Source organism: Rhopilema esculentum, chromosome 8, assembly GCF_057945365.1.
Source record: "Rhopilema esculentum isolate cy_ngs chromosome 8, ASM5794536v1, whole genome shotgun sequence".
NCBI lineage: Eukaryota > Metazoa > Cnidaria > Scyphozoa > Rhizostomeae > Rhizostomatidae > Rhopilema > Rhopilema esculentum.
In genome coordinates, this window is record NC_142822.1 from 1,092,906 (window position 1) to 1,105,410 (window position 12,505).

General features: G+C 36.7%; 1 protein-coding gene across 1 annotated transcript; it reads right to left on the reverse strand.

Annotated features, from left to right (window-relative positions):
* Positions 1-3,326: 3,326 nt before the first annotated feature.
* LOC135694705 (bone marrow proteoglycan) lies at positions 3,327-11,775 on the reverse strand. The gene is made up of 4 exons (XM_065213544.2): positions 11,254-11,775; positions 7,801-8,113; positions 5,484-5,589; positions 3,327-3,679 (listed from the first exon to the last, which is right to left on the reverse strand). Exons 1-4 carry the CDS (start codon positions 11,283-11,285, stop codon positions 3,327-3,329), a joined length of 804 nt encoding a protein of 267 aa, XP_065069616.2. The 5' UTR covers positions 11,286-11,775.
* Between the last annotated feature and the right edge of the window lie 730 nt (positions 11,776-12,505).

Consider the following 12,505-nt stretch of genomic DNA (forward strand, 5'->3'; position numbering starts at 1 on the left):
AGGGTGTACACTTGAGTCGTTACTGTTTGTTGCGACGTCAATAGCTTTCACTTTCTTGTGTGCCGGTTTTATGTACACAATGCTAAAGAGTCGTTCGGTCTCATAAGGTTTTGGTAATAAGGCATTAGGGTTCAATGCATAGATTCAAAGCCTCTGAAGGGTCTTGATTGAACTAGAGTTCGCCTAGAACCGTATTACATTAAAACCCCGCAAACAAGAATCTACTTTTCTAAAGAACAGATTGACTAGGTTCTTATAAATGTGGTACTCATGATATTTTCAGGTTGTGGTTATTATCGCAAGGACACTAACAACTATGATGCACAAGGTAAAAGTAACTAGATTTGAGAATGGCCTGACTGAACTCAAATTGTAGAGGTCGATATGGTATTCTGTTGGGGACAAACCAATTTCAATCACAATATGAAAAAATTGAAAATAAAATGACATGGCTCTGAATATCAATTAATCAAACCACAATGACGACTTGGAAACTATGCTTTCTGACTTTGAGAATTTCATAATTTATTTAATATGATGCACAATCTCATAAGAACATGGAAAGAAATCAGAAAGAAATTAAATGGGTGTTATTTTCCATAAAATCAGTCTGTAGGTTCTTTTTTTCCTATGTTCTTGTTTGCGGATTTTTACTGTATTACATGTTAGCCGAGAGTATACAGTTTAGACTTGAAGTTTTTAAAGCAGGAGTTCGAAAAATCACTTTAGCTGCTCTAGCAATAGTGCAATAGTGATTTTAAAATGCTACTTTTAAAATTGATAAATATTTTGCTTTGATAAAATTATACTTAGATTAGGCAAACGTAGATGAAAACTCTAATTTCACATTCCAAAGGTGAAAACTACGATATTAAATCGCTCATGTTCAAAGATCTTAAATTCACTTCAAAATGGAATCAAATCATCCACAAATATAAATGTAATTAATATTCGTAATTTGGTTTTCTGTAAATAGATGCTGTTGCCCAGTATGTACTAACAGCAGTCAATTTTGTCCATAATGCAACCTCTTAGATGCTTAAATTCCCTAAAAGCAGTTACCTATTGAATCATTAGGTTTTTTTTTGCCAAAATGGATTTTTTTTAGAATATCAAGGCGTAACAACATAGAAAAAGGCTTATCAAAAGTTTACACTTATGCCAAGAAATTTTTTTAACGTGCAATTCTACACAAAATGTGCAATTCTAAATTTTTTTGAGCAGTTCTGAAGGAAAATCTGTGCATTTCAAGAATTTTGCTTTAATGAACAAAAAAATCAGATAAACTTTTCAAGATAAAAACAAACCGAAGTTTAAATAATGAAACACAAAAAAGGTAATAAAGATGGCGCTTAAACTAAACAAATAACGATTGGGATTTAGAATATATAGAAAGGCATTCGATGTAGAGGAAATATAATTTTTACGAAACTCCATGGTCGCTATATCGTTTTTGAGTCACACATACACGAAGCACTAAATTGATAGTGTCAAAACAGGAGTTTGTTTAAACTCTAAAATCAGAGAACATTAAAAATTCAGAGCAAAAAATAAAGCATGTCATCAGTTTCAAATTTTGATTTTACAGTTGTATGGTCAAACAAAACTTGGCTTACAACTATATTGGATACAATTTAACATTTACTTCTCAAGCTGCTGTGCAATTGCTGTTTACACCTTGCTTTTTCGTCATCAGTTTCGTCCGTCTTATTGGCATAGCTCGAAAAAAGACGATACTAAAGTTTCTAAAACATTAAATATTACGTCCCTATAAAATGTCGCTCCACAAAAATAATTTTAATTTTGAAGACTCTTTATTGTTGACAATGGTTTCTTGTGATTCTACACAACAATGGTTGTCAAATGCGCGAGAATTTGGTTTATTATTATAATTTACTTTATAATTTTTCTTCCAAGTTGAGCTAGAAGCTTTTACTGCAGGTTGATATGACATTAAAAATCTAATTCGAAATATTTTTTATTGAAATTGAGTGTTATACATAGGCCTACGATATATTAGCGATAAGCTTGGCATTTGATCATGCATATTAGCTTTGTCCAAACCTCTGCCTTCTAGAAAGGGGGTTCTGGAGCATTAGCATGGTGTCGTATATTGCTTCCAACGCAAACAGCTACTCGAACAGTCCACGAAGCAAAGAAATAGACCTTTTAATTCTACCACGCCGAAATTATCGCTCAAATCATTACAACTCTAGTTACAAATCAGCACAAGAGGCACACAACCTCTATTTATACTACTACTTATTATTACGTCATTTTACAAAAATACCTACCACGATGCGAGATTACCATCGAACGTTCGCCTCACATGTCTTCCTTGCACTCAGTGACTCCGTCACACGTGGTTAGGAAGGCAAGGGGCGGCCGCTCCCCATGCTCAAAAAGTTGGTGTCTGAAAAGTTCAAATCTGCAATTAAATTAGTACCTGGGGGGGGGAGGGGGAGGGCAGTTGATGTTTCAGACAAAATTGAAGCGTTTTAAAAACTGAATGCAAAAACTGTAAGAAATATTCTTAAATTCTAGGCTAATCTAAAGGGCGTGGTCGCAAAACTTTTCTGCTTGCTTAGCTCGCAGAAGACCCTAGTCTGTACCTCTATTGAATAGCTTACAACTTTCCCTCGTTCTAGGGTTTATATAGAAAGTCCTTCACGTTCTTTAGAAATTCTTGATAAAATAGAAATTAAAATGCTAATGCGCTTGAATCTTGAAAATAACTGGATTCTGAAATGTTTGTCCATTGAAAGTACTGTGCCTCCTTGGTTGTGATGGTCTATGACGCAGGCTTTACAACCCGTGTTGAGTATAAGTGCCTAATAATGGACTTACGTTTGATAAGCTCTAAATGGAATTTATTTTCATTTCTTAGAACCCCCGGTACCCGGTACGGTGCCCTAAGGCAATTTAAACTCATGAAAACAGAAATGCGCTCATGGTAATGGTAAATGGTAAAAGCTTCTTCAACTTTTTCTAGATTGTGCATCCGGCCCAATATCTCCGCAAATCCACTTTATTGACGCATTGGTGTAGCGGATGCAAAGCATTCAGAGGGGTAGGGGCTTAGTACGGATCTCGCCTGAAAACGTATGGTTTATCGAGATAGAATTGCTCGCATAGAGCCTAAAATGTGATAAACTTCGCCTGGTCAGTGGAGGGGGGATGCTACAGCCCTCCAGCCCCATTGTCTCCTTCGCCTATGATTGCACGTGATGAAGTAGCGAGCTGAGTTTTTCGTCAGCAGAAATTTTTTTGGAAAAGATTATGCTCACACCACTCACAGTCTGTTACTTGTAATTATAGCAAATGTCTTAAAGGTAGTGCCTGCGCCTCAAAATTTCACACAAAGAAGGCAGTTTTTTGTCACATTCAAGAACGCGCCATTGTCCACCTTGCACAAAAGTACAGTTTGCAGCTCCTCCATAACGATTCAGTTCATTTGCCGCCCAATTTTCATATGTTGACTTAGAGCCATCAACCCATCTGTATATTCCGTCCCTATGTGAGGATAGTCCAATCCAATTAGAAGATTCTGCAAATCTACTATCAATCATATTCTGCCTCTTTTCATCTTTAACAGATATCAAATTGCCTCCAAAGGACCGGCAGTTTTTTTCCGCCATATGCCAAGTTAATGGTCTTCGCTCTTTAAAGAATATCATCACTAAAACAATAGAGGATCTGTGTCAACAGGACAAATGCAGTTAAAAACAAGGTAGGTTCCAAAGCTGAAATTGCAAGGCAAGGTAAGGCACTGTCTCTTACGTAGTATACATTCGTCACTTTCCTATGTAGAGGCAACTTTTGCGCAATGTTGGCCCTAGAAGATAGCAGAGGTGATAAAGCTACTCTAAGAAACTCTAACTTTTGTGAGTGCAAGATTTTGATGTGCTCATAATCAGTAACTGGAAACAATAGTTTAATTTCCATGCAGTTTATCCAATTGAGTTTAAAGTATTCTAGGCTCCTTTTGATGATATTACATTTTCAGTTTTATCTTTATTTTCAGACTGTTTCTTTTACCTGACGTTGGTTTCTAACTCATTACCTGTGTTCTACAAAATATGTCACTACCGACTAAGAGTTCAGGGAAATTTGTTCCGAGAAATCATATTGAAACAAACAAAGCTAAAGAAAGTGGTGGACCACTTTGAATGGTTAATGTAACATATGCACCACCACAGGAATCGAAGGTCTTCCAGGGTCTTCCAGCTAATAATTTAAGGAACCGATGTATGATCTCTGAGGATTTCGTTCATATTGACTTTGAAATAATGTAGAGTTACGATTACAGAATAACTTTGGAAGAAACTTTATAAGAAGCAAACTATAATTATATTTTGGCCATTAATTATATTTACTATTTCTATGGTTAAACCCCTTCATCGGAACAAATTCTGGCGCCACCATTGCTTTTGCGTGAGATACATCGTAGATTTTGATAAATTAGTTATTCGTGACTGACAAATAGCAAAATAAAATAGGTTATCAAATTATACTGCAATTAGGCAATATTTCCCTCAGTGGCGAAGCCAGGTTTGGTGGGTCGGTTAGGCTCAGGCTTGTATAATATGCCACGCCCTTTTGACCACGCCCAATAATAAAACGCCTTCTTCTAATTTGTTAAAATTTATTCATGGTGGAACAATTTTCAGGGATTATTCATGGTGGAACAAGGGAATTGGAAACATTTTCCAACAAATTTAGCTCATTTTGTGAGCTATCAGCAGTAAGCGATGGTGATGTCAAAAGTCAACCAAAAGTACATGTAGAATTTACAGAATGACTGGCTTCTGATTATTGGCTAGAACAGAAATTTCATCATTTAGCTTCGAAGGAATTTTGAATTTTTTTAGAATAAAAAAGTATTAATTCATATTTGAAACTAGGTATTATTTCTGCCAAACACACAAGATTGTATCCCTAGCCAATGAAGTAAGACGTCTGATTGTTTTGAAGACAGTGACAAGAATTATTACCCTCGAATTTATTGTTTCCTTAACAATTGGTCAGGCCATTGCGAAATAGCCTGATCAAGATGTCAGAAACGATGCGTTCACGTGAAACTTCTGGCCAATCACCTAGCTTAATTGGGGGAAACTATGACGTTGGTCAGGCGAATTTCTGGGAGCCTGACCTTGATCATAATCATAATCAGCGGTGAACCACTGCTCCATAAATAAAAGCGCTCCACCGCAGAATAGCGAATATCTGAAGATGAAAGATAGGGACGCGAAGATAGGATGTTTTTCTTTCTTAGAGTTATTTTTTCATTATGGGAAAAACATATCACTGAAAATTGTTGGTAAGGCTCAGCCTGACCAGCCTGTCCTCTGGCTTCGCCACTGATTTCTCCTAGTTTAAAAGTGTTGAGAGAGGAATTTGCGCAGTAGACTGTTCATGTCGAATGTTTCATCTACAAAACATACCTATAAACGTAAAGTAGATTAAAAATTGATTAAACTTACATTCCCTTGCTTGATAGGACATACATTTGAAGCCGGGACATTCACAAGTATCTTTGCATATCCGTCTTGGAGGACAAGGATTGATCTTTCTACAATAGTCACCCATCTAGAAAGTAGCAGTAAATAGCTTTAAATAAGCAAACAGAGAAGTTAATAGCTTGTTTTTTGTAGTAAGACCTACCTTTATTCTAGGATGAAAGTTCCAAGCAATGTATTTTCGAAAATTGTTGTGGTTAAAATTTTTCAACTATATAATGGAACTCTGCGAAACTTCACTATTTTCATTAGGGGTATCAAGCTTAGATGCCCAACGAGAGGGCATGTCATGCTTGATGAAAGGGCGTGTCATGTATGAGCCTCAATTTAAGAGCACATCGCCTCAAGGGCTGAAATCATCAGAGACCCCGAGAGAGGGTCTTTAGACGCAGGCTGTTTGTTACCCTGGGTTCCAGAACGTCAGTGTCGAGGAAATAGGGCGTCGAGGAAATAGGGGGTTGCGGGAGAGTCCTCCGCACTCTCCCGCACCCGCAACCTCCTATTTCCTCGACACTAACGCTCTGGAACCCAGGGTGGCTGTTTGTTTAAAGTCAAGAGTTATGCCTCTAGTTTTTCTGGTGTTGTCTAAGCAAGCTGTTTCCGAAAAGCATTTGTAAGGCCTGTCTTCAGTGGCGGCGCCAGCTGTTACAGAGTGGGAGGGTAATGGGCGTGGCCAGTGTGACAACGCCCCTTTTGCCTCGTTCCAGTGATTCGTCACTTTCCTTGGGAAATTTGATCTACCCCTACCCAGCGCTTTTTAATCCATTTTTAGAAGAAATGTATAGACCATATTTTCAGAATAGTGGGGAGGTAATTACTCCCCATAGCACCCCTTGACGCCGCCACTGCCTGTCTTTTCTATGAAAGAAAAATAGTCTTCACTTTCTAAATCACCTAGCTATTAAGAGAGCAATTCAAGAAAGAGACTGAAGTGGGGTCTCAATTTTATCAAAGTGGAACAACAAAAAACAGCTTGGAAATTTCGGAGTTTAAGAACAGCTACGCAGACTACAATACTTCAACAGAAAAGAACTTCAGTTGCATTTTTTGAGATTGATTTTCAACTTCCGGTTGCTCCTCAAGGAATTTCAACAATTTTAGACACCCAAGCACAGAGTAAGTATTTCTAAATTCACCATAACAAAATCCCTCAAGCAAAGAAAAATTTTTTATTGGAAGTATCTTACAGGTACACCTATCATCAAAGCTCAATTTGTGTGTTATCGTAATCAGAGATATTTTTCAGAAATAGAAGAAACTCGAAAGTTTTTTGCAGTTTATATCTTAATTACAAGTCCTTGATAAATTTTCTATTATTTCCCGCTTGAACTAATTAAAAATTTCTGTCACTTGTTACGGTTATTTGAATTTTTTAGTTAAAAGACTTTTGCGGCCGTACGGCCATTTTCTAGCGAAGGGTGCAACTGGACTGTAATACTTTCGGATCGTAAGTGTAAAACCTTAAGAGAACTTCGGGGCATAACTTTTTATGAATGTATGATGAAAGTTTCATACATTTGGAAAAGAAAGTATTGCTTGATTTTTCTCAATAACGAATTCCGAGATGGTATATCTTTCATGCTTTGATTTATAATGCTGCTAAATTTGTCAGTGTTCCATGGGCTTCGCGGCAGGATGGAAAGTTGGGGGGGGGGGGGAGGGGCTTGTCAAGGGAAAATTTAGAAATCACAACGAAATATTTTGAAAAAGCTCTCTTGTTTTGCAAAAAGTATAGGGGGGGGGGCATGCCCTGTGTTCATTTCCTTCTTGCATCAAACACACTTTACTTTCCGTCTATACTTTCGCTATCGATCAATACTTCAGACTTTATCTCGAGGCGAAGAGATAAACATATGCGCGTCGGGCTCGAGACGAAAGCGCTGATCGATGGACGAAAGACAGAAGTATATGTTGCTGTTCCTTGCCTCGTTTCTGTTTTGTTTTCCCAACTGGGAGGAGATTGAAAAAAAGATGGGGAAAATACCATAAATTCAAAAACCAAGCTAAGGCAAAAAAAAGCAATAAAAGTGCGATCTAAACAAGATTTCCATATTCACCCGACAGATACCTTGGCAGCCATAAGTTTGCCCGACAAAATCTGCTTTTTTGAAGATTGGGGAGGGGGGGGGGGGTGCAGCACATATCCTCCCAGCAGTTTCGCCCCTGCGTGAAACAGAGGAAAATCTAGGATGCCTGATATGAGAATAATCTCTTTCCAAAATGCCAGATAACTTAAATATTACAAATGATTTTGTAAAGAAAGAACTTGACGAACTTTTACCAAGGTTTGATCAAAAAGCGTGGTCTGGTGTATCCATCCTTGCGTTGGGCGTGGCCAGGCCCCATCATCAATATCAGCAATGGATCGATGATGCAGCTCACAGACCCTCTCCTTTTTGTTTGCATTTATTGACTTGCATTTTGTATCATTCAAACATAGCGATTTGCACACATTTACATCAGTATCTGGAACCACGCTATAAGCGCCAGGAAGAGAATACTCGTCTATTGAGACTTTGAAATCTGCAAATGACTTGCAAGAAAGACGCAGAATTCTCATTCGTATTCGGCTTACCAAAACAATCAATAGAAATCTGAAAGATAAAATTTAAAGCTTTTCTACCAACTTGGTAAAAGCCATATAAAATATTTTGAAATATTTCAAGTGTCTCTTTCCAGGGGCATAGCTACTGGGGGTATTGGGGGGTGTCAAATCTCCCAATATTTCCAAACAGTGATAGCATTCAGGAAAATATTCGGGAATCAAAAGTTCGGCCATTAGAGAAGTTTTTTATTTCTTAATATACAACTTAAGAGCGCATATGAGTAACTTAAATATAGATAATTATATTTTTTATTTTTTATTAATAGAGATAAAATATATAACATTAACTATTTTAGCTATGTTTTTCATTGAAATCCCAATTGATTAAATTTTCGGGAAATTTATGGAAAACGGGAAAATACAGGCAAATTTTTTTGACCTAACGCGTTTACCAATTCCAGTTACAATCAGAGATGTCGGAGAGAGGGGCGCTGGGGGCAACCGCCCCACTTACTCTTTGCTTGGAGGGGTTGGCCGGGGCACGTGCATTGTTACCAAGACCCATTCTGGTTCCGTAATTATGGAATCTATATTAATCATCAAATTCTGAATTTTCTTTTTTTGTCAAGCAAGGGGCCCACAGGCCATTACATTTAATGGCCAAACAATTGCAAAAGCTACCTACTGAAATGAAAGAGTCCAAATTTCTACATGCTTTTTGAACGAAGCATAAAATCTTTAGGAAACTTCTAATGTAGTTGTAGATTGTTTGAAACATTATTGTACATATATTCATCGTAAATAGTCGCCTTAAATTAGCTCAGTGCTAGATCTTATTGCCAACTCAACGGTGAATATATTAATTTTTATTTATTACTTCTATGTAAACAAAAATAAAATGTTTATTCTTTATGTTTTTTCTTTTCATTTTATTATACACGCATTGGTTGCCCCAAGGCCCGCCTTTGCTCTCTTTGGCCCGTATTCCAACTCCCGCACGACGTACGGACAAGTGCAGTGTATGGCCACAACCGTCATCATTTCAACACAATATACATTGACTAAAAAAATTTCGTCATGACAAAATTTCGGACAAATCCTTTGACGAAAATTTTTTCGACTAAATTCAAAATGAGACGAAATTTTTTGCATTTAAGATTTTTGAGAATTCGCATAGAAAAACTATAACACGAGGTCAAGAATCAAAGTTGTATATTCTTTTGATCTATTCTATGTAATTTACGTCATTTCCTCATTTACATAATTTTCATAATTATCTTTATCATAGGCATCATCATCATCATCATTGTCGGTTCTTGAATTAACTTTCCATTTCACCATCGTTCAATAAAAATAATTCTAACTCAGTGGCGTAACGAGGGGCAGACGCCACCCCCAATGGCAAATAATCGCTTAGGTTGACTTGCTGAATGTTTCCTGCTCAACTCGCCTTTGCCCAACCCCTTCCCCCCAAATCTTACCACCCTAGCCACCCTACTGCTCTAGCTGTGTTTCGTCGCCGGTTTCAATGGATTCCACCTCTGTCTTTTTTAACTCAACTGTACTATTTCTATCATTCGTTCAAGGTATTTGCACTTTTCACCCAAATTTTGAACTCTACAGGAAGCATTATTTCGAGACCAACTATTTCTTTTGGAGATCTTTCCGAATCTTATACTTATATTCACACTAATAACTTTAATTATACTCTGTTTATAAAATTCTATGCCTTAGAGATATAGAGTAGAGACTCTTTAAAAGTATCCCTTTTGACTCCACCCTTGCATTAACTTAGGACATATACCTCTTTAATTTGGTTTTTCCTGACATGAGGTTCCGTGTGAAAGAGATGTATGGGGGATTAAGCCAAAGTCCGAAAGAGTGCCAAAGCCCCCATGTCTCCACGAATTCGGTACCCCTATAGAATTGAATATAAAGCAACCTGTATGGGTTTGTCACTTAAGATCTTGGTAATATGTTGCTATTTTTGTGTTAAAAAATCCACGACGAAATTCTAAAAAGTTTTCCGAAATTTATTCGACGAAGTTTATCCGCCGAAAATTTATCTGACGAAATTTTTTTGTTGCTAATGTAACAAAAACAAAAAAGAGCTGAGAGATGTTCGGTACCAGACAATGACATGTAATAAGGAGGGCTTTTCGCCCCATTTTTCTGTTTAAACGCAGCACCTGGGCTATTGCAAAATTTGAATGAAAAAATTGTATGACACACATCAATAGTAGCGGAGTTTTTTGCCATTAAGGAGTGCTTAGTCGGCAAATTTTAAAACTTGTCAGCAGTTAAAGGGTGGCTCATCAATTTTGTCGGTATTTGGGACTTGGAAACCCCCTTTAAGCACAATAGTTGGCGATGGGCTTGAATAATACCTCCTAGATATTTTTCTTTTATCATGTTGACCGTTCAAGCCTGATTTTTGATAAATTCTGAACTAAAAGCCAACTTTTAGCATGCAGCTGACATGACTTTTAATGGTTCTATGTACAGTAAATCCCCGCATATAAGAACCTACAAAAATAAGAACCTAGAGGCTGTTTTTCCTAATTTATGTACCTTGTAATTAAGAACCTGTTTCAGTGTGATACAATATGATAGGTTCTTATTCCAAAAGCAAAAAATAGAGTTTTCAATGGTCCTTATTTACTCCCAGATTTTTATAGATGAGGTAAAATCACAATCGGTATAAAAATTTTCAGTTGTGCATTTTAAGCATTTTATACACTTTAACGAAAGAGAGCTTTAAAATTACTTGGACTTTTTAAGATAATTATATATAGCAAAATCCAAAATGTTGAAAATAAAAAAAAACATTAGAATTCATAATTTTCAATTCCTGAGGACGTTTGAGATCATCTCCAGATCCATCCACTGGCATAGGCAGCCAGTGCGCTCAAATGTCTTCCTGTAAATATCTTTGTAATGTTGCATTAATAACATTGCCAAAAGGAAAAAACAGGGTTGAATGCATCTCTTGATAATGAATCCTAAAATTTTTAATAAGGGATCCTTCCAATAAGAACCTTCATACCCTGAAATTCATCCAAGTACCTTCCCAATAAGAACCTACTTCAGCCTGAACCTCAAAAAAGTAGGTTCTTATAAGTTGGTTTGCAGCCTGAACCTACGCTAAAATTGTACAGAAACCGAAATATTTAAGAAGAAATTACTCACAGAAAAGAAGCAAACCAACTGCAGATTTTCATCTTGGTATACAGACTTTGATTATCTATGTTGTTGACAATCCATCATCTGTACATTTAAAGATATGTCGAAATTATTCAAGAATATACGGAGCCGAATCTCACAGCTAAGTCACAGTTACATTTTTGTAAAATAATACAAAAACGACATGACCTATGCCGTTATTATTCTTGTCTATTTGAACTCAATTTTGGGTCTATCGGCCACAGCTAACGTCAAAGCACGCTGCTATCTGACGCTGTCAACACAGTCCACATTTGGCCTTCATTGTTTTTTTTTTTAAATAATTATATACAGATTAAAATAAGGTTGATTTTATATTGTGTATATTGAATTGTAAATTGGGTAACTTGTTTTTTACACTTATAAGAGTTTCTGCAAGTCTTTTAAGTGGAGGGCCCCTTGACAATCAGCATTTCTTAAGGGCTGCCATCCTTTCTTAAGGGCAACATATGAAATGAACAAATGAATGCGAAAATTCAAGGGGACTACTGGTCACATATCAAAAGCTAGCGATCACCAATAGTTACTCTCGAGTAAACAGGGGAACGATAGAATAATTGGGGATTTGAATAAAAATTTGGTGGGGTTGGAAATTTTTTTTATAAATTAATAAGCTCGGGGATGATTCTTTGGTGCTTGAGAGTACCACAAGAACAAGCGCAGTTTTTGCAAAATTTTAGTTACTTATTGCCCAGTGCTTTGGGAAAAACAATTAGAATCATTCCAAATCTAAACTGTCACTGAAAGTATTTTCAATTACATTTTCTATACAGTAGCTTTAGAATTACGTGTAAATAAAGTCTCCATAAAGATAAAGGAAAAGATGTCATTTAAACTTAGCAGTGGCAAATGCTGGCTGGTTGCGAAATTTTCATAACTTTACAATATATTATTGTGATATGCTTATAGAGTATGAAAGAAATTACATTCCCACTATTCGATAACAATATATTCTTGAATATCAAAACTTTCTGCTTTTATGTTTGACGGAGTTATTAAATTTAATCCAATACCAAATTTCCAAGGCATACCGTAAAAACCAGACCCTGAGACCTAGGACCCTTAAGTACTAAATAAAAAAGGACCCTTAACACCAGAAGGGTCTTCACCCCGATAAGACAATAGTTGATCGCAGTTGACTGTCATCATCGCACCAAGAGGACATATCAAATGTCAAATGCGCAATGCAGACAGCGACAAGGAAGTTTACGGCAACGTT